Source organism: Argiope bruennichi, chromosome 1 (genome assembly GCF_947563725.1).
Source record: "Argiope bruennichi chromosome 1, qqArgBrue1.1, whole genome shotgun sequence".
NCBI classification, from domain to species: Eukaryota; Metazoa; Arthropoda; class Arachnida; order Araneae; family Araneidae; genus Argiope; species Argiope bruennichi.
The window spans coordinates 47361944-47389818 of record NC_079151.1 but is presented as its reverse complement, the minus strand read 5'-3'; the positions used below and the strand labels follow the sequence as shown (position 1 = coordinate 47389818).

Sequence of the window (27875 nt, the reverse complement as noted above, 5' to 3'; positions counted from 1 at the left end):
TCCAATAGCAAGAGGAAACATTAAAAGAGAATAAGTTAACCATCATTTTTTATACTAAATTGGCTGTCCATAATGATTTCTAATCTTTATTTATTATTTTGAAAAATAATTTAATTGAAACAATAAATGTGAATCAGTTATCAATTTATTCTTTAAAAATATAAACAATTAACTTTAATAATGCTTTCATTAAAATCAAGAATTTTAGTTTTTAACTAAAATTAGATTAATTCTTATTCATTTAAAATACCTTTACAATTATTAAATAAACCACAAATAAGAACTTGTAAATCTCTGAAATTGGCAATATATGAGTGATTATATAAAACATTAAATCCATATATAAAGAATATTTTTTTATAACTTCTGTGCATATTTGATTTTAGTTAAAAATTGATATTTATTGGAATTGTTACTACATTACACAATTGCTAAACCAAACATTTCTTTTTAAAATCTATTAACTTTCTGATCACACTTTAAAGTGGTAATATTCAAATTGCCAGTACAATATTGGCTATAATGACAATACCTGACTGCCTATTAAAATTCTCTTTTCAGGGACTTCCATTTTAATTTATATTACCATAATTTTTTTTATTGTGATACTAAAATGTAAATTTATTATAAGTAGTAGGAGTAAAGAAAACTTCTTTCAATAAAAAAGAACCTTAAACTATATTTGGCATAACCATTTATTAACATCTAAAACAGTTGGAACATACAAGCAATATAAATAAAATATTACAAACACATAAAATGAGTATTTACACAATTTCAGCAAATAACACAGCATATATTACGTATTAATATTTGTAATCCAACATTTTCTCTCTCCTTAAATTATTTCTGAAAAATCTAATTTGCAATTCATACCAAATAACTGTCTAGTTAAATTAATAAATAACAGATATACTAGAAATCATGAAAAAAAAATTAAATATTTATCACTCTAAATAATGATTTAATCAAATGTTGACAAAAAATAATCATGTGCATAACATTAATTATACACTCTAAAGTTTGTAATATATCATTTATAACTCATCAAATAAGTTTTCCAATAGTTACTAACTATTAGATTTTTTTACAATTAACTTTGAATTACATCTAAGCATTGTAATACATTTAACAAGACTCAGATTAAAGTATTTGCATCTAAAAAATCATAATTACCATAAATTAAGCATTATTTTAGGAATAAATATTTGCTCCCCTATTCACTAATTAAATTATTAGATATAAATCTTGCTTAACACCTGCATAGAAATTCGTATATTTTCTTCTAAAAGAATTTTAAAAATTAAAGAAATTCTTAACATTGAATAATGAGTTTCAGTTTGAAAATATATACTTTTCATTGTACTTCCTTTAAAGATCTTAAGAAGTATATCTTTTTATTTGAAATCCCTGACAAAAGTTAAAAAGAATTGTGTGACCACACAAATGCTTACTTTATTCAGATCCACAAAGCATATTGATTGATTTTAAAAACTAACACTAAAATGAAAGTTTAGAAGAAATGTACACAGCTTAAGAAAAGAAAACACAGAGGACTTTTAATGAACACGTCATGGTAGCACTGAAAAGAAAACATTGAATAAAAAAGCAAAGGAGGATGATCATATCATCTTCTCCAAAATGAAAATAGAAACAATAGTATATTAAATTTGGAAATATGCTATTTTACTAAAAAAATAATAAAATTAGATTCCATTTTGAGAGCTATTTGAACAATCAATTTTTCAGACAAAACCTTCTAAACAGTACTGAAAATATAAGCTCGATCAAAAAAATAAAATTCGTAAATTGTACATTTCAATCTCTAACTAAGCATCAACACATACACAAATTTAGGAAAATGCAACAATGATTACATTTTTAATAAATAATCTCAGTTCTTAATTTTAGTCTTCAGTTCCAGCAGCATCTAGAATGGTGTCAAATGAAAATGGAACAAACATGTATCCAGTCCCAGAGTAAAATTTGCTCTGAAATTCCACCCTAAAAGAAAATATACAATAAAAATTTAAGAAAATCAATTTATTATTATTTAATATATCAAATCTATTATTTTCAATGATTAAGGCATAAGAAATTTAATAAAAAACATAAATTAACATGTTCAAGCTCATAATAATAAAGGCTATTCCACATCAATTTATTTAATTCATTAGTGTAAAATAAATGAAATGAAAATTTTACACAATACAGGCAGTGGAAAAATAGATCTTAAATTGGAACAAAATAAAGCATATCAACAAGGTATTATATATTTTGATGTCTATTTTATATCCATTGATAGAAACGAAAACAGAATAATTTAAATATTTCATAATGCAAACTTTGAATGATAGAAATTATGTGTAAACATCACTAAAATGAGACAAGAATCATGTTGCTGGTAGCAAGCTAATTACCAAAAGATGGAAAGAAATATTTTGAAATATATAAAACTTTCCTACCAAAATTTTGCAGAGTGAATGGAAATATTATATTTAAGTTACATAAAATATAAATAGAATGATAGAATTTAAATTTTTATACATGACTAAATAAGGTAAGTTGGATTTAAAAACATTAAGTAATACATTAAATTTGATCTTTAAATACTACATACATTATCTAATACTTCAAAATTCAACTTGTAAAATGCTAAATTTCAAACACATATTCATAATATCAACACATACACACACATATATATATACTTATAGCATCATATCTTTGTTATTAGCTAGAAGATTTTTCATTATATTTATAATGAAAACTGCATTTTGTACTCACCAGTGCAGACGTAAAGCATGCAAGAAAGCAGATAATCCTTCCATAACCAATAATACACCAACAGTAAGAAATGCCCATGCTGCAAATACTAGATACAGAACAATACCCCCACTTTCACGAAGACCAATACGCAATACCATATTCCACAATACTTCAGACAATTCTGTATGGAAAAATAATGCCAAATAGATCAATAGCAGAACATTAATGAAACTTGGTATTAAAATACTAAAAAATAAATAAATAAAACTTACGAGCATGAGCCAAGCTTAGAGCCCAAAGTCGAAGATAAGAAGCAGTATGAGATATAGATCCAAGACAATATTCTATGGTATGAATTGCTTGATTTATAAATATATCAGGCATGTCTAATACTTCTTGTTCAGTTTGTGGTGGTAGTTGACCTTCTTGTATTACTCCATCACCAGCTACCTTTCCATCCTCAGTTATAGCTTGAGCATCATTCATCTATTAGGATTCATTAAATATATCAAAATGTATTCAGAACAATGAATACAGGCATATATTTTAACAGTTTTTTAAAATTCTGGTGAAACAATATGCTTATAGTTTTTTTATTATGAAAAATAAATAACTGAAGATACAATTTATTAAAGGAATTATCCCAAACAAGAAGGGGAAAAATACAAAATGAAATAAAATCATTTTTTCTTACATTTCCTTATCATGTAATTAGAATATAAATGTTAAATTTGTATATATCTTCTCTTTAAAGTGAATTGTAATTGGAGACATAAAATTCCAATAAATATTTTTTTTTATGAACAGCTTTTTTAGGATTCCACAGATGCTTCTTAATTAAAAATCACATGGAAAGTTTTCATATTTTTCATTACTGAGTCAATTATTTTTCATTTGGCATAAAATAATTGTTAACTAAAAGTTAAATTTGAAGAGAACAAATTAATTTCTCATGTTTAATTAGACAAAAATCAGTGTATTATATACATAAGATAAACTTAGCACTAAAAATATTTGATAACAGAATTAAGATCAAAAATTGAAATTTCCCAAACAGCTAACAAAGAATGACCAACTAAAATGGTGAAATCTATAAAATTATTACAAAGGAGCAGGTGTTCATTCAAATAACACTTAAACATGTAAACCAAATAATAATAAAAAATGAGCACATTTGGTAACAAAACCACTCAACAAATAGTTGAAAAATATACCCAAAAAAATAGTATCTAAAGCAATGCAAAAATTTTAAAAATAAATATTTTTTGCATTATTCAATCAAGTTTCTTAAAAACCAAAATCACAATTTTTCTCATGCTGTTTTTTAAATTTGTTCCATAGATATAGGTTTATTAAATATTAAAAACTGTTTCAAATCTAAAAATTTAATTTCATAAGTAAAAAGTAAATGTTTTGGCAAAATAAACAAGATTTTTTTTATCTTTAATTAATAAGGAGCATAACAATTCTATTTTTAGTTTTTAATTCATTGTCAGTAAAATAGTTGAGATGGTCTTTAGATAAGGTTTCAAAAGTTAGAAAATTTACATGACATAGTTTACAGAAGACAATTTACAGTTATAGTCAGTAACTGTGAAGTCATTCACTGCATAAATAAAATAACAAAATTATTGGTTTATAACACATAATTTGAAACAAGAAATAATAGATTCTAGGAAATTTCACAAATATGTCTAAATATAATTAATTTTAATACCAGTTCTAATCTCAACCACCACTTTTTTTTTAACAGTTTTAAAATATCAGAAATATTTAGTAAAGCAGAAACTAGATTAGAAAATATATCATTTTGTAGTAAAATACTTTCATAGTCAGAATCTGAAAGATGCTATTTTTACAAAATGGAAAGATTGAAAATTAGGATTATAGGTAAAAACAAATTTCTTTCTAAAATTGCCTATGTTACTTTTTACCAGGTGAACATGCAATTTCAAAACTTATCTAAAGCTGCATATTCAACTTGTATCTAAAAGGGTGTTTTTTTTTTGTTTTTTTTTTAAATTAAAGACAGTTTGAGAATGTCTGGGTTGTTCCTTATGATAGTCTTCACTTTACAGATTTAAATCATTGTTCTAGAGAATAGCATGTTATTTCAAATTTTAATAGATACTATGTCTTTCTTAGGCAGTCATGGAGAATAGGAATATAAAACATAATATAATTCACAATTCCAATCAACCGATCATACGTGTTCATTGTTCTTTTACAGTGCTATTGTGAAAACAGTTTTAAGATTAGATGATGAGATGAGATTAATTAATGAGATTTAGGATTAATGAGGATATCATGACTTTGTATATTAAGCCAATTTAAGGAAATTAGATGACAATATGGGTTTATTAAAGCAAACTAGATAACAATATGGGCAAATCAGATGACTTAATAAAGTAAACGGGTAGTAAGTTAAAGCTTTACCTTTCACAAGCATATGCACTGTAGAACAGTAATTTGAATTCCAATTATAATGCCCACCTAACTGAATCCAATTACTTATCAGTATTGGAACTTTGCAGTATTTATACACTCAAGGTCACGCTGAGGACTATCATCACTCTCATGCAACAGTTTAATTCATAGAAATGTAAACACTGAAATAGTTATTTAATTAGCTAACTAATAAGTAAAAAGCTACAAAGTATATCAGCTTGTCCACCAGAAGCATAAGCAAAGATCAATATAGAATTTTTATTTTCTAGATTACAAGTTGCCGCATACAGTTCACATGTCTAAATATGTTTCATAGAAACTAGAAGCACATATAGCAAAAGCTTTTTAAGGCAAATCTTTCACCAACCAACAGTAGAGAAAGGAAGAAGAAAAGAAAAGAAAGAAAGAAAAAGAGAAGAAAATATCAATCAGATAGATCAATGAGGAACTTCCATTGATATAACCACTTTTTTTCAGTTTTAAGAGAAAAATTATTTGTAAGATAATCTTTTTAGAATTTTGAACATTAATTTCCATTATTAAATCATTGCAGTATTTGTAAGATAATCTTTTTAGAAATTATGAACATTAATTTCTATTATTAAATCATAGCAGTTAACCATTTGGTGGCAGTTAAACATATTTTTGTGCTCAATTAAATTTTCTGTTTGAAGCTTATCTCCAGACATCTTTTATATCTTCTTTCCTCTGATTGAATGGTCTCCTTGATGCCATAGCAAACATTCTTCAGAACATTTCTAACAATATTTTTCACTTTCATTAATTAACTAAGCAAAATACTGATTTCAATGAAACTGTAAAAACATTCAATGAAGCAGTCTGAAATTCATAGGTTAATTTGTTTACATTTGACTGCTGCCATTCGACAATACAGAAGAAGTGATTTCTGTGTCACATATATTAGTATTTTATATATAAAGAGAGGAATTGAATAAGCATTTTTTATTTATAACAACAAGACATTAAGTAATTCTCAAAGTGTTTTAGAAAATATAGTCTAACAAATAAATAAACCAGAACAGTAGCTTCACAATATCATAGAAATGCTCAATTAAATTGCAGGAAACAAAGATTAAGAGACAAAGCATGAAATATACTTTCCACAGAAATATTTTGCATAACGTGCTCATTTTACTATTCTTAATTTTTACTATGCATTACTAATTTACTATGCATAATTTTTATTCATTTATAATGAATAATGATACAAATATTTCAATAAACAACTACATCTCAGAATATAAAAATTTCAAATCAAATAAATGGCCATTTTGAATTACTGAAGATAATTATGAATCAGAAACCACTTACTAAGGTTGGCCTTTTCACCCACTGCTTATATCTCATGTAAGGTTTGGCAAATAACATCCAGGGAATACATAAGAGAGCAATAACCACAAGCATTCCTTGAATAACAGGCTGAAAGAAAAAAAAAAGCAGAAAATCATATTTCACTTTAAATCTATCAATAAACCAAAATGAAAAAAAAATTTAGAAGATCAGTAAAAATTCTGATGCTATATTGGATTAATTTTTAAGATACAATATCAAAGATACCTAGTGAAGTGTTGATAACTCATAGAAAGTGATAAAAGTAATTTAAATAAAATGAAAACATATCCTCTAAATAGTTAATTCCTGAAACATTAACTCAAAAGAGTAAGTCAATAATATTAACAAATATGCAAGTTAATGACAAAGAAAAAAAAATTGTACATAACAAGTCAAAATTTTAGAAATGCTATAAACTAAATGAAAAAAAAAAAAAAAAAACTAATATGAATAAAATTAGTAGACCATTAAAGAAGTAAATTATTGAAACTTATTATCTCAAAAAAGAAAAGACAATTTATCTTATATAATTAATACAGAGCATACTATATTTTATTCATTTTTGATAATGATATATGTTTAAAATATCAAAGAATAAACATTCTACATTATTTTCATGACACATTTCTATAAGCAATAATAAATTGAACAAAATCAATTACAGCATCATACAATATAATTTTAACATGGAAAAGAATTTTTTCATATGATTTAATGGTTTAAGATTTAATTCTAACTTCAATACAATTTCCTATTTTTAAACTTGAATTTTACTCTAACAGAAACTAAGCGTTTTACAAAAATATCTTTATTTTAATTACAATTATTATAATACTCTCAGAAGAATTTCATTGTAATCAAAATCTGTAGTTCTTATTTTTATTTCTAATAAAATCAGCTAATCTGAAAAAAGGGAAAATTGATGAAGGTTTCTCATCTTTTTGTATCTTTAAACATCTTAATATTATAAACACATTTATATAACCTTAGAATATGTGCAAACACTCAATATTAATGAAGCCCTATGCAAAAAATTTTATCAATAAAAAGTCACTGACCATCATTGATAAATTTTAACAATTTCTTTGGGAATTTCATGAACTAATAAATAGTATTTTATGCAAGGGGAAAAAAGGATTATTTAATACTCAATGTCCTGGAATTCAATATATAGTTAAAAGAATGATAATTTATTTTTTATTTGTATTTATATTTCACTTGAAGTATGTCAATGTGTTCATTTATATAAAGGAAAGACAATTCCCTTATTTACCATACACCTGAACAACAAACTCATCAAAAGCCTGTTATTTTTCAAATTTTCATAAGATTTCATAAAATCCAGTCATTTATTAAATAAAATATGTAACTTTTCAAAAAATCTCTTTAAACAATTTTGAAGCAACAAAAATCTCATACAAAAATATTTCATACCTGTCCAGCATACATATTTTTTAAATAGCAAGGTTCAGTTGGATAGTTAAACAGGAACATATTTATCAACATGATCAAGAGACTAGGGGCACAACTGGCATCTTTGGCTTTATAATTTGACCATTTTGAAAATATCAGAAGAACTAAATAACCAAATATGGAAATAAGAAAAATCAACTGTGGCACAAATTCACATATAACATTCAGTGGTCTCTTGAAATATCTGTAAAAGAGAATTGAAATTAATGTATAACAAAAGTTATTTAATTAAAATTATTGATACTTTTGTTAACATTCAAAATAAATGTCAAATGTTATAGGAAGCCCTAAAATCCATATAAAATATCAAAACTTTTTATTACAAAGCAAATTAATGTAGCACAAAATTTCTGTACTAAGCCCATTTTGTGACAACTGATATTGTGGTAATTGGCTAAAAAAAGAGACATTTGATACTAACTTTCATGCATGCACTATAGCTGTTAAGCTGTTAAATTTAAAGTGAAATCGAATTCAGGAAAAAATTTAATTTGCAATATCAAATGATGAAAAATTGAATCTTATGGGGGGAGGGAATTAATAAAAAAAAAATGTATTCTTGGAATACTAAATAATAACTTTTTAAGTAAGAAAGAGATATTTCATTAAAGAAAAAAAAATAATTGCAGTTTTTTTATGAGTTTTATAATTATCACACAAATAAAAAATTTTTAATGCATTTCAAAGGTCAGTTCTCATTTAATAAAAACTGACACTAGAATCTGGAATCCTTACTGAAAATGAGAGATCAAAATTCTTAGCACTGAGTTTCATGATGAACTTTTAAATCAATAGAAATACATGAAGCTCATTTCCAAATCACTCAATAGACAAATTTTGCTGCTTTATTGGTGAAAGAAAAATATGCAGCTAAATAATGAAATTAAATTAAGAATGGCAACAGGGAAAATTAAGCGTAATTACAAAAATACTATGTTACTTGAATGATAGCTATATATTTTCTTGTCCCCATTTAATGGAATAGAGTGGTTTTGTGTGCATTTTTAGTCTGTGTTCTTGATGTTTTAAAGCATGTATTGTACATTATTATAAATTTTACATTCAAAAAACAGAATTTGAGTAAATGAAATTGAAAGATTATGAAATAGTTGGTTCACAAAAATTAGAAAAGCAATTTCAAGCAGAATGCTCTAATTTACTGGAAAGGAAAAGAAAAAGAGAAAGAAGTATCCACAAATTTTTACAATACATAAACAGAAGTAGCAAAAAAAGTAATAACATATACAATAAAATGAAAAATGTTCTATAATTACTATATAGAACACAAAAACAATTAACTTATCTACGTAATTTCATCAAAAAACAGTGAATTTATGATTTTATTACATGCTTACCGATGATTCCACAAGCCTAAAACAACTCCAAATGCCATTTGAGAAACACCAAGAATTACAGAAGATTTCATTTTGTATGAATTCAAAAAGAGGATTTTATTTGTAGATATTTGCCAAACCTGAAAGAAATACAATATATAGAAAAAAATAATTTCACAGCAACTAAAATAGCAATAAAATGTCATATTTTCAGATTACTGACAATATTTAGGATAATCATATTCCATAATTATTCTTTCCTTCAAAGCATCAGAATAAAGCATTTATAAAGAAAAGATGTTTCCTCAATTCAAAATTTTTGATTACGGATAATTTTATGACTTCCAAAATTGATAAAAGCTATAAATTTATTTCAAAATAGTTGTCTATGGCAATCAGCTGGTTCACTGAGAGTATTTGTTATATTTGACTTCAAATAAATCGTGGTTATTTTTTATTTTTTTTTATTATATGTTCATGATTCATAATTCCATCAGTTATAATTACAAAAAAAGTTGAACTTTTTTTTATCTAGAATATTAGTGTCGCAAAAATATTTTATTAAATAGGATTTCACAGAAAAGAGAATATGTATAAAAATTTAAAATTCATAATTTATTAGAACATTTATTGATACAAATTACATATAATATAATTATTTATTTCACTTAGACCACTTTTTTTAATTAGTTTATTTTTTAATTTGAGCTTTTTATCAATGTGTTGCCAAGACATTGCCAAAACTATTTTTTTCTTCTTATGCATGCATAATGTACTTGTGCAAATTAAATTATTGGAAAGTATGGATAAAATATTTTTTAATTAATTGAAATAATTTATAAGTAAGAATAATATGATACAAAAAAACCATTTATATGCTGTAATATTTTCTAAAGTTACAGTGGAAAGATTCCAAAATTTTGCTCAATTTTTAATTACTGAAAATTATAAATAAAATTTCAAAAAAATTGCCTCAATGTGCACATTTCTTCCCTCTAAAACATATGTATGCTAAGTTTGGTAGCTCTAAATCAAATGGTCTGAGCTGTAGAGTGCCAACATACACATCCATCTTTGTTATATGTAAAGATATAGATATGCAGCAATGATTTCATTATAATACATAGTTAATTAAATAGATATTTTTAACTAATAAGATTTTGAAAAACTATCAATATAATCCTAGGAAAACAATTTTTTAACTTTAAGCTAATTTATATCAATATTATTATTTTAATGTCACCAATAGGACATTCATTTAATTAAAAAGAAATGAATAGAGAGTGAAAATTTTAAATCCAAAAATGTTACTTCCTACAGTTAATTTCAAAGGCTAAAATAAATACAATTATTAAAGCAAATGTATAGAGAATGATTTCATTCTGGCCAGTATTTATAATAGTTTTCAAACACACAGTATGTTTTGATACAGAACAATTATTGCATAGTATTAGTACAATAAGAACAAAATAAAAATATCAGATTATAAATACATTAAAAAGAAACAAAATACAGTGGAATCTCCACTTAACAAGCTTAATTTCTCCCTGAATCTTGCTCATAATGCTAAATGTTTATTATACTCTGTTTCACCCTAACTTGGCAGTATTGTAAAAGGCAGAAAATGTGATGCTCCACGTTGGGAAAGAGTTCCCCATCAATTCCGACTTTAAAATAGTTAAAATGCTCAGAAATTTATCAAATAATATCATAAATTACAGAAATCCTTTTTTTTATCAGTATGTATTTAAAATTATTCTCAAGTTAGAAGTGTTTATCTGTTAAGTATTTTGTAAATAAAGCGAACGAATAAAACGAAACGATTGACATAATGAATTCCACTTTGGCTAGAACCGGTCTTCAAGGTCAAATATTTGGCGCGCTTTTCTTTTACGTCTCCGCCAACTCAGCTTCATTTAGTTCCCAACCAATAAATATTTACTATTTGGCGGAAAATTTGCGAGATAAAGTTCCGCCCGCGATCTGCATTTCTAGTAACTTTATAGTTTAAAGTAACCCAGTTCCCCTCACAGCGACTGTGATTCGGCATGCCTAGAATATACACTACTGCCAAGTTAGGGTGAAACAGAGTATAAGAGAAACCCTTCCCCCCCCCCATTAGGATCCGTGTAAAATCCTTTTATTCAGGAGAAAGAAAAAGATCTCAATCAAATGTATAATAATAAATAATAATTTTATTCAATAAATTTATAACTTATTGTTTATAATGCATATTTTTTTAACAAGAAAATTGTCCAAATAGATTTTTCTTTAACAAAGCTTCAAAATTTGTTGAAAATGAGACACAATATTATTATTAAATGAATTTGTAGCATGCATAGATACTGCCTTATCAGGGTGATGCTTCTCAACATATCATACAATAATTTCTCACACTTTCAACATTTTCCTTATTTCACTGGAAGGTTGTTGGTCTTTTTTGTCTTTTTTTCTTGCTCTCTTGACCAAATCTTCAACACAACTTTTTGTTGTGATGCTGAATACAGCTAGCTCTACAAATTCTTTGGTAGTTCTAGTTGTGTTCTTCCACTAGCTCAGCAATAACATTACTGTCCATCTCTATACCTATAACCTTGATAGAATCAGACTCATGTCAATTAAAGCTCCATAGACACTAGGTCAAACCCCTAGTTCAGTTTAGAGGTTTGACCTAACTCAACTATTAAACTATTAACTAACTGAACTATCAAACTATTCAGTCAAAACTTCTATGTATTAAGGTTCTTAACAAAGATTAGTCAATCTAAAGGTGTGTTTTTTTTTGTTTTTTTTTTTGTTCTGCGAAATATCCCTCATTAAGACAGTCATTTTATTGCATTTTATTTCGCTCATTATGTGAGGTGCCTGTTAAGCGAGATTTGACTGTAAACACAAAGCTCTCTCATAGTTAATACTTACAGGATCTACTCCAAATGGATAAGGTTTTCCCATGTAATCAGTACTGTTAGGATCCAACTGATACAGCTTTGGCAAATTCTTATAATTTCTGAAAAATATTTTAAAGTTCTTTTTAATAACGTTCAGAACAATACCATAAGATCAAGTTAGCAAAATTATCACATAAACAAATATGAATTTAAGAAATTGATCAAATCATGAAAAATCTGATATTTTTGTAGCAAAGTTTGATTTTGTCCAATACTATTAGAAAACGTGCATTACACAAAAGCATACAGAAGACTGAAGTTGTGCCTTTTAACATTAGATCCAACTGTTAAAAAATTGGCTTACTATTTCATATAACTTTTTCTTGTCAATACACATGACTTACTTACACAAGAAACAAAAGTTACTTTTTTGTAATCTTTTCAAATCAATTAATATTTCAAAGCTGCACAAATAGAAAAAAAAAAATTTAATAGAATTATTTTTTAAATAGTTTTACTGTATCTCAACAAAACACAGTAGAATCAATGGATTAAACAATTTTAAAGAATTTTCCAATGACAACTCAAAATTCTTTTTTATAATAAATGTAAGTTTCAAGTGTAAATTGATCAAGCAGTTAAAAAAAATATTCATTTTATCAAATGTTTCAAAATTCACTTATTATTAATTAAATCTTAATTATTACTATGAATTTCATAGTAATTTCTGCAACACTCTAAAATAGCATTCCTAAAACATTTCTTTCCAATTACTACATAAATAAAGCAATAAAACTTACAAGTTTTCTGTCGGATACCATGATGAGCCAAATAGATTCAATGATTTAGAAAATATATCATTATAAATAATTCCAGTATAAACAGAAAAAATTCCCATAAGCAAAATTATGTATCTTCCATTGAAAAAAGTCAACCAGATCTGAAAATAAATGTACAAGCTTAAACAAATTTTTAAAATAAATGGCATATATATATATATATATATATATATATTTAAAACCTTAATACTAAATTCTTATATACTATAATATCAAATAAAGTATATATATGTATATATTAAACAATAATGATTAATAAATGATTAATTTTAAAATAGAATGGCATTTTAGGCTGTTTCAAGATACAGTGCATAAAACAAAAAGATCAATTTCAGCAGTTTTTTTAACTTACAACCTTGTCAATTTTAAATGCAATAACCATATGTTATTTGAAAGATATTATAGAAAAAAGTTAGAAACAATTTTATTGAAAGACTAACTAAGTTTATCACTATTTGGTTATGCAAAATATGCACAAAATTTCAAAAATTTCCATGTGAAGCATATAAACTTTTTTATGATCTTTGAATTAGAAAATGATTATATTAGTTTTCACACACATTACATTAATTTTTATTAAAAACATAAATTTATAATGAATACAAAAATTAAAAATTCCAATTTGTATGTCATTAATTACATGATAAAAATAAATTAATACAATTATAGTGGATATTACAAGCATATATTTGTCAATTTAAAGTTTAACCATAAGTTAAATGTTACAAAGCTTTTGAAATAATAAAATCACAGAGTACCTCATTATTTGATTTTTCAGATGCAAGACCTTTCTCTTTTAAGACCATCCATAAAGCAAATAAAGTCATCAATAATCCATGTCCAGCATCACCAAACATCACCGCAAACAAAAATGGGAAAGTTATAATAGTGAAAAGAGCTGAAAAAAATAATGATACAATAAATGAAATGAGATTTATTTCTTTAAAATTTCATAAGCTGTATTATAAATATATTAAATATAATTTTTTAAAAGACAAATTTTAAAAGAATTTAAAATAAATATTCCTAATTTCATTTCTGATTACTTTTTTTTTAACTTTAAAAATTAAAATGAATGTATACATCAAGAGATACAGAATATAAAAGAAGCATTAGAGAAATATAAAAGAAACATTAAATAAAATAAATAGTAGTTATTTACAATATTTATAGTGCAATCTCTTATTATATGACACAACACTGAGAAATGATTACAATTTTCTTATTATTTGCTCATTTTTAAATTATGATTAAAAATTTGACAAAAGCACTTCACAAAAAGTCAGTACAAATGAATATCTTCCTCTCTTAAAATGAAAACACCTTTAAGAAAACAATTTAAAATATAATGTGAAAATATATAAAAACAATAGTTTTTATTTTTTTTATTTTTTTTTATTATTTTATCTTTATGCAAAAAAAAAAAAAAATCAGTTTTATGCCAGATTATTATCTATACTTATATATAAAGCTCAATGTGTGTGTGTGTTGGCACCCTACAGAAAAGACCCTTTGACCTACAGCTACTAAATTTGGTACATGTATACCTTAGAGGTCAGGAATGTGCACCTGGGGTCCCTTTTTTTTTGAATTTTTAATTAGAATTTTAATTATTAATTAAAAATTAACTTTCCCGCCAAAAAAATCTTTTCATTTTCCCCAACGTAATGAGTAAGGCTTTAGTTTGTTGTTTTTTTTCCCCCCAACAGTAATGAGGCTAGAGTTAACATTTTTTGGCCGATTATTTCAAACGATTCTGTTTATTTTCTTAATGTTTTATGCATTTAAAATTAAACATTGTTAATTAATCGATCTTTCAGATTCCCTCTGAAGTACTTTTGAATTAAAATAACACCGAATAAAGGAAATTAAAAATTTCTAATCTGCATAGCGTTACCCCAACTGGCGTAGAATAACTCACGCATTTCCGTTACCGTAACTGGCTTTGAAAATTCACGCATGCGCATTGTGTTCTGATTGTTGACATGACAACCATCATCAACGGATGATTTAAATTATTTTTAGATTAGTTGCATGTTTTTGTAATTAAATTGTATTTATGTTAGTTATATATTTTTTGTATATGCTTATAGTTTTAAGTACATCGTTTTTTAAGTAATTTTTTTAAACCTGATTTAGACCGATTATTTTAAATGATTCATTTTATTTTCTTAGTGTTTGATGCATTTAAAGTTAAACATTGTTAATGAATCGATCTGCTCATGATTAATCTAAGAAAATTTTGTTGACAAATTCTTGAGATATTAAGTAAATTAAAAAAGATATTCTTTAGTGCCCATAAAGTTTAAATGCTGAGTGACTATTTTCATTAATCAGTTTATAAAAAAAATGCTTTGTTTCAGTAAAAAATATTATTCTATTAATTGCAGATTAATTCTTTCCACTTTAATTTAAAGCATAAATTCTACGGGTGCTAACAGAAAATGAAAGAGATACATATTACGTTATGACTGAAGGCCTTTATAACATTATGATTGAATTATATGACTATCAAAATTTGAAGTTTTAAAATATTTTGATGAAGAATCTATTAAAGTAGGAATTGCATAAAATATTTAATTATTAAAATTTACACGAACATTAAGATTGGCGAACCGACTGGTTGCCAAAGGCAGCTAGTATGATTAATAATTTAACAAAATTAATATTCCATTTTAAATTAAAATTAATACTAAAACAAAGCAGCTATAAAAATTGTAAAAATCTCTTTTAGAAATTTGATTTTCCCTAACTAAACTTACAATTCCCTGATTTATGGTTACTACTTATATTAATATTATATATATTAACATTTCTTAAATGCAAAGAGAGAAAAAAGAAATTTTAAATAATATTTTGTTTTTAAAACTGTATAAGAAATTTAAAAAATATTAAAACCATACTTTGGGGGAACTAGTGAAATTACGTTAATAGTAAAATTTATTATTATCTTTGCTCTAGACTTTAAAATAGTTCAGTAACTAATTCTGATACTTATGTAAAGAGCATTAATAACATGTTGCAACATAAACATAAAAAAAAGTATAATTATACATATCTAATAATATATATTTTAGAAAAACTTTAACAAGAGAAACTGCCAAAGTATAACATCAAAACAACAATTGTTCTAATCAAAAACTTATGATACCATAAATGAATAAAATTTTCTCTCACCAATATTAATATTTAAAGCAAGATACAATGAAATTTCTTTAATTAAGAATGTATTAAATATTTCTATAAAAAGGATTTTTTTTTTTTTTAAGAGGAGTTTAGTAATATATTGTTAATACTTTTTCTTTTCTTTTTACATTCATTTTTTAAGAGGAGTTATAGATTTGCTAATTTCATACTAAATCAAGATAAGTTTAATTATAAGCAATATTTGTATTATATAAAATCTTTAAACATAAGACAAATATTGAATTAGTAAAATGTATACATTTACATAACATTTTTTAAAAAAATATTTCATATTCTTATAAATGCTTTGGAAAAGTTATTGCCTAGAAATTATGATAATTCAAATAAAGATTTTCAAAGTTCTGTACAAGATTATGATAGAGAAAAACTGAAATAAAAACATTTAATTCATTAAGCATTCTTACAGAAAAAAATAATTTTAACAAAAAGTTTAAACTGACATGATATGTTCATTTCAAATTTTGCAACCTTATCAGGGGTGTTTGTGGGACCCCAAAAAATCCCCGGAAACTTTTACGGACTTACTACCGACATTTTGGAGTTTCGAGAAGGGGGGGGGGAGAAATGAAAAATTACGATTATGAAGTATTGAATGACCTAATTATAAAAGTTCAATGAATTACTTTTTTTGCAAAATTAAGACCTTTGAACCCAGGTCACGTGATCGCACATCTGGTCGAACGAAGTCTCTCCCTTTTTTTTTCTGCCGCGCCTACTTGCCGAAAAGAATCCAGAAGAGAATGTCCGAGAACAGGGGGAATGAGTCATAACTCGCAATAAGGAAAGAACAAAAAAGAAGTTTTTCCCCCTTTTCACGCATTATCACTGCCTTTGGAGAAAGAAAGGAAAAGTTTTCACCACACACACTGACCTTGCGTTTTCTGCTTTCAAAGCAAACAAAATTACCCAGATCAAAATAAATAATTCATTATTATTCCTACTTCCTTTTGAACGACGATCCCCGGAATTTCCGGGTATCGAAGTTCAAAATCCCCGGAATTCCGGGGTTTCCCCGGAGCACAAACACCCCTGCCTTATCCCTCTTAATCATACCTGGATTAACTTCTCGATAACTGGCAACACCATACGCATCAACAATGTTCTGAAATCCTTGGCTGAATTTATTTGTACGATTAAAAGTAGGAGGAACTTCATTGGTTTGCATTTTGTGCAGAATAGATGGAACACTTCCACCACAGAGTTCCTATATGAAAGATACAATCATTAGTTACATGATATAATATAAATATATATCAATGCAATAATGAATGAAAAAAGAGATATATGGCATAATGAAATATAAAATCATGTTCTAAATTATCTGTTAATCTAAAATCTTGCTGAAATCAATTAAAACTAGATATAAGTATACAGCAATAAAAAATAAAATCTATAAAAAAAACCCTAAATGTATTAGATATACAGAGAAAAGTTAAGTAAATTGGAATCATAATCACTTTTATAATGTATTTTAATTTTGATATAAAATGAATGTTTGATATTTTCTTGTTTCTTATAATATTTATCATGGTTTCTAAAGTTTCATCTATCATTTTCTTATCTATAATTTTTATGATTTTGATCCCTAATTTTTCTATATATATATATATATTTTTTTTCTTTTTAATACTTTGATAAAAGAATTTTTCTTGTGACATTCATTGTGAAAACACACTGTGTGAGAGAATATGTCAAAGTAGACTTATGTATGTAACAGGCCTTTTTTTCTTGAATTTCAAACACAAACTTTTATGTGACCCACACTCTAGTGATAGATTGCAAAAAAACATAAAAGTATATTTAGCTCATAAATTGTGTTAAAGTGCTAGTCTTATTTTAGAATCATTTTATTTGATTTATCAGTTTTGATGTTATGAGACAGAGTAAATACAGAAACAGGCAATTCCCCACTTCCTTCTAGATAAGAAGTGCAAATTTATCATATCATTAATATTTGTAATTTTTAAAAAGCAGCTAATTTAAAGGTCAGTTATCATTTTGCAAATAATATTTTATTTTACTATTGTATTAAAAAATACATAATCATTCCATTAGAAGTGTAGAATTGAATATCATAATATAGTGGTCACATTGTTGCATGTAAACAGTGTTTCAAATTTATTGGTTTCTTTTCACTTGACATTCATATTCTAAAGAATTATATAAAACTTCATGATAAAGGAAATTACCTACTATTGCTATTCCAGATTTCTAAGAAAAAATATTCTAACTCACACAATCTATACATTTAAAATTCTAGTTTGCCTTGAAAATAATTTTAAAAAATTCTAAAAAACTTCATTTCTAATAGTATTCCGAATTCATTGCTTAAATTTTTCATCAAAGATGTGGATGCCAAATCAAGGTGCATAATTCTCATAAAATACTCCAAGTAAATGGGAATTTTCATAATATCTTTAATACAAATAAAGATGAACATATGTGTACATGTGTGTTGGCAATTTACAAAACAGATAGGAGAATTTAAAGCTATCAAATTTAGAATGGAATATTTTCAATATTAAACTTGCATTTTTAAGCTGATTTAAATTTTAATTATTTTTAATAATCTTTTAAATAATTTTGCACAACAATTACTTTCATATCCTATCAAAGTAAAAATATTTATCTTTCCAATGATACTGTTTTGAATATTATACAATAGTTGAATCTAATTTTATTGATTTTTTTTAATTATTACAATCAGTGATCAAGAATAAAGTTTTGCATATTTCTCATTTGAGATGAAAAGGAGAAAAATAAACAGACTCAAAAGAAGAGGGGAAGGGATATAGAGAAGATATTTTGTGATTCATTCATTATCTAAAATAGTTGTTTTATATAAAAATTTAATTTTCTTATGAATCTATTTCTTAATATTAAATCTCAAAACATAATTCATTTTTTTGAGATTGCATTTGAAACTGAAGATTTGATATACAAACTATAGACTGAACTAATTTTTACACTAATTCAGATAAGAAACCACAAATAGAGTGGAATTGATTATAGTAAATAATTATTATAGAGTGGAAAAAATAATAAGCTTTAAAATAGTTTTTAGCACCATCAGTATCTGCTTTTACAAATATATACACATTTTTTGATCATACAAGCTCATTTTTTCCATGGCTTGATTCTCTAATAGAACTTGACTTATAAGGATTATCTCATTTTTTATTTCAATTTTTTATTCATTTTTAATTTTATATCTTCTACATCTGAAATCAAATTACATTTCAAATTGTAATTTTAATCAATATTTGAAAAGTGACAGTACATAATTTCAGTCATTTATATTTCAGCTAACAGAAGATTTAATTTATTTATTGTCTAATAATGAAGTGTAAATTATGCACTCTAAAGAGAATCTATTTTTAATGCACGAAAATAGTTAAATTCTTTTTCAGTTTTGGAATTGTGTAATTTAAAATCTCATCAAAAAGTTGACATTTTTTACATATTGTGCTTGGTTTATAGAAATTTGTTTGAATTTTCAATGTCATAGGTTATTGTGTTCAAAAGTAACAATTCATTATCTTTAGAAACCTCAAATGAAAATAATTTTGTCAGGTTGTTATAGTTTCCATAATAATTAGCATATATAATAATAATGACTACCGTAAACAACTTTTAAATTTTATAATTAATCAGATGGGTAAACCAGCTGGTCTCTAAAAGCATCTATTTAATATATATATTTTAATCTTCAATGAATATTTCAAAATTTATTTCATATAATTATATTCTATAATGTTGAATTTTCAATTAAAAAATATTACTCATCAACTTATACCTTTTACTACATTAATCAAATAGTCTGTAAACTTTTTAATATTTATTATATTCTACATTTTAGTTTTTAATATATTTAATAATATTTGTGTATAAGTAACATGGAATGTAGAAATGTATATATCTGAAATTAAAATCAAGAAGACATCTCTGTAGAATGAATTTTTTTGTTAAATATATTAATTGATATTTAAGCATTTTAATATTATTAAAATATTCTATTATAATTAGAAAGCAATAACTATATAAAATTTTGGAACTCTAGTATATATGGAAAGGAGGGGAAACTAATCACAAAATTCTGTCGGCACAAATGTGAAGTGCAAGTTATGCCAATGCCTTTTTTAAAAAGCAGAAAATTACGATTTACAAAAACCAAAAGGGCATTTGTATAACTTCATATACATTCTTTCATTCTTTATCTAAAGAAATTTCTTTAATCAAATATCTAATTCTCTATTTAATCAAATTTTTTATTCTTTCTTTAAACAAATATCTTAAAATTATTTCATTCATAAATTTATAATAACATTAAAAGTGATAATCAAAAATGTTTCAAAGTAATTTTCTAATAACCAAAAAAGCAAATCTAAACATAAATGATAGGAAATTTAGAATCCAAAAGAAATTATATCATACCGTTCCACGGCAAAGTGCCATTTGTATCTTATCCAAATCTGAACATGCACACCAGCATTCTGCTATAAGACATTTTTGTGTAACATCTAGGTTAAATAAATTTAATGTATGATAAATAGCTTTGATCTTTCGCACTTTGACAAACCAACTTTTGATGTTTTTGGCAGCAGCTACAAGAACTCTATAACGATGATCCTGGGTTTGTCCAAGAACCTGTAAAATAAGCAATATAAAAAAAAGCTATTTTAAAAGTAACAAATGAAGTAAATTCATATTTAAAAGATTATTGTTGTTACAAACATTTCACCCAATTTTCAATTCCCTAAATTCAAAATAAAAATTTCAATACAAAAAAATACAGGAAAAATTAGAAAAGCAGGTTTTAAATAACGATAAATTTAAAATATTAAACATCACAATTGTTTTGGCTGAGCACAACATAAAAATTCTGTAGAATCCTTAAAAATAACCAAAAGTATTACAAACCACTACTGGTTATCAAATGACAATACAATTATAAAATATCATTTAATTACAGAGTCATTATAATAAAAATCTTTTATTTAACTAGTTTTAAAGGAATTACTGCAAAACAATTATTTATATGCATTACAATAATTATAATATTAAACTACAATATACATAAGTGATTTAACTATTAAATACATAATAATTAAAAGAGGCATACAGTATTTAAGTCTTCTATTCTAGTCATTACTCCAATCGACATTTCTCTTCTATCAGCAGGTGTTTCAGGGCAAGGATATAATGTAGCTCGGAAGCTAAAAGGAGACAAAATTTCACTTTCATAATAAAAATTATTCTAATTTACAGTCTGCAAGTTCTTTAGATTAAGCATACATACATACATACCCTTCACATATCTTTTTAACTCTTGTCTTTAATTGATCACCTTGAAAAAATATTATGAAAACAGATTTGTATACTTGGTCACCCTATAAATTAAACAAAATATTTATTAAATAGCTTAAAAATTCATTTTAGTATACATGAATATCACAACAGATATTTATAGAATAATAAAAACAGAATCTTACAGTAATGGGATCTTCTAAAGGAGTATCAATATCAGCTTGACGCAGAAAAACATTACCATGGCAAACTCTCCATAGCATTCTCTCAAATGCTGGCAAACGCTCTCTTAAAATTACACCAGCAACAAATCTTAAAAAAAGAGAAAAAGCACAAATTAATCATTTTTGTATAAAATTTTATAATATAAAATATTTTTTAAGCTAATTTGTTTTGTAAAGCCAAGATTTACAAACACAGCAAAATATAAGAATTTTACTTAAAAAGTTATTTGACCGTTTGGTTCTGCAAATTTTAGCACTATCAAGATAGGAAAAAAAAATGTGAATTGCTAATCTCCATACATAAGTAAGCATTTTCAATATTTTTCTGAAGGCACCTGGTCTTTTTAAACAAATATCTACACAAACCTATCACAAATAATGGATTGCAAGATAAAATGCCAACACAAAAAGCAAACAGCAATTAGTCTGAATTTACAACTAAAGAAAAAAAAATAATTACTGCATTTTTTTTTCTTTTTCTGATAGCCAAATTTATTTTCTCTTCGCAAAAGATAAAAGGTAAATTTCAATATCAACTTTGCATTTTCATTTCAATGATCAAAAGTTCTTAATTTTTTTAATCTTCAAAGATCCTGCATCCTTTCAATCTATCTAAATAAAGTCACCTAATAAAATTTAAATAACTAATCCAGAATTTCACCTATTCTGTTATAATTTTAAAAGATGCATTTTCCAAAAAAAGGGTGGGGAAGAAGAAAAATACATAATAATTTACCAAGAATTTAAAACACGAGCAATACACATATAAGTGAAATTACTTAATGCAGATTATAATTTAAAAAAAATTTTAAAACATTTAAAGTGATTTTCAAGAGTTACCGAAATTCAAATTATGATAATTTTTTTAAAGAACGTTCCAATCTTTTTGAATGAAGAGCAGACTTATAACAAATATAGAAATGAATATAGAAATTCAAGCAATTTAATGCTTCTTCTAATATTTAGAATAGATATCATATTAGGTATTAAGAAACATTATTAGATCATATTCCTGTGGGATTATTAACAAATTCTTATGAAATCTTTAACAGTAATTTTGGAAGATTAATACACATTCGACAATAAAACTTTTGAAATTTTTCTACACCCAAATTTATCCAAATACAATTTAAACATATAATGAAAAGAGAAACTTTTGACACCAGATTTTTAACTACAATATTATTCTTAACCGTTATGTGTACTAATAATTACTGCTGATGAAATATGCAGCAGATCAGCAGAATTCCTCTCTCCTAACAAAATAAAGGAGTCAAGTGTCAAATCACCTTAGTAATATTACTTCCTTTTTCCTATTGCTTTAAGACCTGAATAAGCTGATAGATACTGAATGGTAAGAATAGATAAAGTCTCAGATGATCTAAAGTAATTATAAATCATATCATCTAAAGAATTAAAAGGAAGCAAATGAACATTTTTTTATTATTATTATTCCCCTAAAAAATATCCCTTCAAAAAGGTCTTAAGATGTTTCTAATCAACAATCTAAATGCCTTATAAAGACAACCAACAAAGTGATTATGATCAATAACATTACAAAGAAAGTAATTACCCAAGTTTCAAAGCTTGTCCACCAGATCGCAGCCCTTCTTCTCCCAGCAGAGTAACATTTTCTTCTTGCATACTTGGATCGTGCATCTGCACAGCATGAAATTCTGCCTATTAAGCAAATTCTACTATTTACATGCAATTGGGGCCCAAAAAACCAAGAGGAAATAATAGCATGCAGCATAAAAATAAAATATAGCAAAGTGCAAATCATAAAAAGAAAAAAAAGTGCTACATTAATTTTAATAAGAAAAATTACAGAGTTGATTTGATAAAGAATATTAATATGCTATTACAAGAAAAATATGAGCATAATGTGAAAATTAATAAAAAGGCCCCATTCTATATCTATCAATAAACATGCACAATCTATAGATGTGTGGAAGCAATACAGTGACCTTTACCTTTTGCCTTATTTAAAAATTAAATTTCAAAGGAATATTACTTGACAAATTCTCAAAGTGTTTATGTTAAAAGTTGAATCTTTTTAATCAATTCAGTTATATTTTGATTATGACAAAAAAATACTCATTGTATTACAAAAAAATGATAATATTAAAGAAAAATGTATATTTTTGAATCAATGATGATTTGGCTTTTTTAAAAAAGATAAATATTTTTATTATTTTATCAACAGACTTTACTTGGTATTAACTAATATTTTTTATATCTTCAATATTTAAATTCATTCAATACCTAAAGATAAATATGCAATTACAATAAAAGTTTTAATAAGTTATGTTTCATTTTTATAAATCAAGTGCTTATTTACTCTTGGAAATGATTTTTACTTACAGAATGATATGGAAGTCAAAAACAGTATGATATGTTAAACAGATTCTGTACATAAAGATACTGAAGTAATCAAACTCATTGATTAATTTAAAAATCCATTACTAAATTTTTTTAAGCTAAACTTTTAATTCATAATATAAATTACTTATTATGAACTTATTAGTCAAAAAATAGCACTGACGGGTAATCAATACAAACAAGATTCCATGCACATATATATTAACATTTTGTTTAGTGACTTATATCATTTATGAAACTTCTTGACAGATATCAGATAAAAGGTTCAGATCCTGTAATTGCTGGTATGCATATTAATCATTATCTATTAAAGAGTAAATATAGACAAATAAATGATGAAAAAATACTACAGATGAACACTTCCAATCAAGAAATTATAAATACTATATGACAATATTACAAATAAAAATTTACCTCATCAAAAAATTGTTGAGTTTTTCTTAATATATGCTTTAGTTCTGTTAATTCTAAGTATGTTTTCTTAAGAGCTTCAGCATTAGTATTAACTTCTCGAAGTTCATTTTCCAGTTTTTCAAAAGTAGCCTACAAAAAGAATTCATATGACTTTTAAATCAATAATTCATAAAGCATAAAATAAAATTCTAAATCAACTAAACAAAGAAGTATTTTAACTACTAAAAACAAAACAAAAATAAGTATTCAATATTTAAAAAATTTCTAAAACTGAATAAATATTTATTTTTTTAATAAAGTAATTCAAATAGACAAATTTTCACACAAAAACACAAATCTATAACACGAGTGATTTATATTATAGATCTAATATTTAGCGTAACTATTTTTTATTTATTTAAGTAATTAAATTTAAGTCAGAAAAAATATTTTTAATAATAATATTAATTAATACAACATTATTAGAACATTATCATATTTAAACAAAATTATTCTCATGTATATATTTAACACTTAATAATGATATAAAATCCCAAACTATTAGTTTTAATAAATTTTAAAATCATATAATATATAAAATACAAACAAACAAAAGTAGAATATCAATATCTATATTTTCCGCTTTCTTATGACAAGATTTAATTACTTCAAGATCAATCATTTCTCTTGGCTGAGGAGCTTCTGGATTATCACCAAAGGTCATCATTGCAATTCCATCTTTCTTTATTTCTTTTTCAAGAAATCCTGCACAATTAAATTTAAATTCAAATAAACAATAAAATATATATATATATATATAAAATTACCAATTCCTGTAAGCTTTTTAAATGTTAATTAATCAAGGAATATATATATAAAAAAAAATTGTTTTAAAAATTAAAAAGAAAATTACTTAGTTTTCTTTCCATTTCATCGCATCTTCTAACTTCATTAACAAATTTTCTTTGAAAAGCATTAACATCAGGATTAAGCTAAAAAACATATAAATATAAATATCAAATAACTAGTTAAATATATGAAATAATTACATATATATCAAATTAGTTATAAACATATAGTTACAATAAAAACAATTTGAAATTATATATATTTCAATACATTAAAAAATTAGTAATCTCCACAAAATTCAAAATCAGAACTAATTTATAAAAACTTATTGATTTCACATCTTAAGAATAAAAATATTACAAATTTTAAACTGAAAAACTTTTAAATAATTTTATTTACTAAAATTTATTTATACTCTTAAGCTAATTTCATAAATTTCCTTCATTTCAAATTACATAACTATAATTTTATAGTACTGTTTAGTATTAAATCAATAAATTAGTAACAGTTAAATAGAACCAAATCTTTTTAGACATTAAATCCCATGGTTTCTTATACAAATTTTAAAATCGTGCCCCTATTAAATTTTTCAAAATATGATTTTTTAAAAATCAATCTGAGAAAAGGTCTGTTCAATTTTTTTTTTTTTTTTGAATAATTGTCAAAACACAATAAAAATCCTTTTTTTAAATACGAGTTTAATGGTACACATACTCATTTTGATTTAAAAAAATCATATATGCATATAAATATTGTAACACAAAAACTCTAAAATTAAAAAAAAAATTAAGAACATTTCATACTTTCTTCTAAGTATAAAAACTATTTAAATCAGGAAAGCTTTTTTATATCATACTTCACGCCTAAAACAAAACTAGTAATAAATATATGAAAGGAAAAGTAATAATAAATATACCGAAGAAAAAAATTCTGTAAATGTTTATATATATATATATATTAAAACTACTTTATTAGTATATAGGAAGGAAGAAAGAATACATAATCTGTGGGAAAATTATGCCATATCAAAAAAAAAGCAACTTTTGATAAACTGATATCTTCTATAAGCCAGCTAATTATAATTTATTTTAATATTAATAAAAAAATCTTTGACCAAAGAAAATTGATTTTGTCAAGTAAGATATCTATATTTTAAAACCTCACTACTTAAAAATTTTTTTAACATCTTTTATTTAAAATGTCATTCATGAAAAGGATATTGATGACTGTTATATATTATACAGATTAAAAATTTTAATATGTTTGACAAACTTCTAAATAACTCGGTGTTTTCTTAAACTTGACATTCTATAGATTATTCAAACTGACAGCTTGCATTTTCAAATATAATTATTACGAATACTCCTTTATTCACAATATATATATAAAAGCAAAATTACACAGTTAATAAAATCGGAATAACACAAACACAATTAAGGATTTAATTATTTTAACCTCATAGATTTCTTTAAACCCCACTTTTCTCTATTTGATAAGTAAATCAGAAAATTATGAAGAAAAACAATTATTGATCACAGGGAAAGAATTCTGGAGTATTTAAAGTGATATTCAGATTTAAAAGATAATAAAATAAGTAAAGAACAAAATTTCCAAATATTTACATGAGTAATACACATGATGACAAGGATATTTTTACAATTTGATTATGAAGATACATATTTTGGATATATTTATTTTGTGTTAAAATTATAACCCTCCAAATAGATTTCATTACAGTGCAAGATGTTTCTATTATTTTCAGTCGACAAAATATTATTTGTAGTTAAAAGCAATTAAACTAATAGCGAGTAATAATATTAAAAACAATAATAAACAGTAATCAAATACAATACTAGCATATACTAAAATCACCTTAATTTAAAACATATTACATAAAGAAAAATAGCATTTAATTTAACATAATGAAATAAGATGATAAACAGCTGCATATCTCTATCAGTAAAGGAACTGAGGAAATGCAGGATAAGTATGATTTTATACTCACATCTCGAAACTGCACTAAACCAAGCTCACCAAGTTCAGAAACACATGCATAAGCTGCTTCTGATTGCAGAAACAACTGGCATAGTGTCATTTCTTCACTACGAAATATGGAACCCATGATTGCAATAAGACGGAAGTTTTAACCAAATAATTAATCCCAATCAAATTTCAGGCAATTAAAGGACTACTCATAGTTGTTGAAAATAAAATTTCAGAATATTCGTAATCGCGAAGAATTAAAAATAAATAATCAACTTAACAAATTTCAGCGGTTTCAAAGATTCTTGAATTTTACGACTTGTGCGAATTTATAATGTAAGGTAATATTTAAAACCCAGGTTACCGAATCTTATCAACGTTGCCGCAAGAAATCAATATCTATTCGATTTTCATTCTGCTGTTGCA

At 24.7% G+C, this 27875-nt stretch overlaps 1 protein-coding gene across 2 annotated transcripts; it reads right to left on the bottom strand.

The window, feature by feature from the left end:
- Nucleotides 1-709: 709 nt before the first annotated feature.
- LOC129963644 (V-type proton ATPase 116 kDa subunit a 1-like) lies at nt 710-27875 on the bottom strand. Of its 2 annotated transcripts, none has more exons than XM_056078148.1 (19): nt 27472-27875; nt 25531-25609; nt 25285-25382; nt 24639-24767; nt 23416-23501; nt 21804-21930; nt 21619-21701; nt 21434-21527; nt 20746-20958; nt 17365-17515; nt 13863-14002; nt 13066-13205; nt 12297-12384; nt 9399-9517; nt 8005-8227; nt 6550-6657; nt 3042-3255; nt 2788-2950; nt 710-2004 (listed from the first exon to the last, which is right to left on the bottom strand). In XM_056078148.1, the coding sequence occupies exons 1-19, from the start codon at nt 27586-27588 to the stop codon at nt 1908-1910; spliced, it is 2469 nt and encodes an 822-aa protein (XP_055934123.1). In that variant the 5' UTR covers nt 27589-27875; the 3' UTR covers nt 710-1907. The 2 variants fall into 2 exon arrangements, with proteins under 2 accessions (XP_055934123.1, XP_055934115.1); XM_056078140.1 differs by having other exon boundaries at nt 711-2004; nt 23416-23522.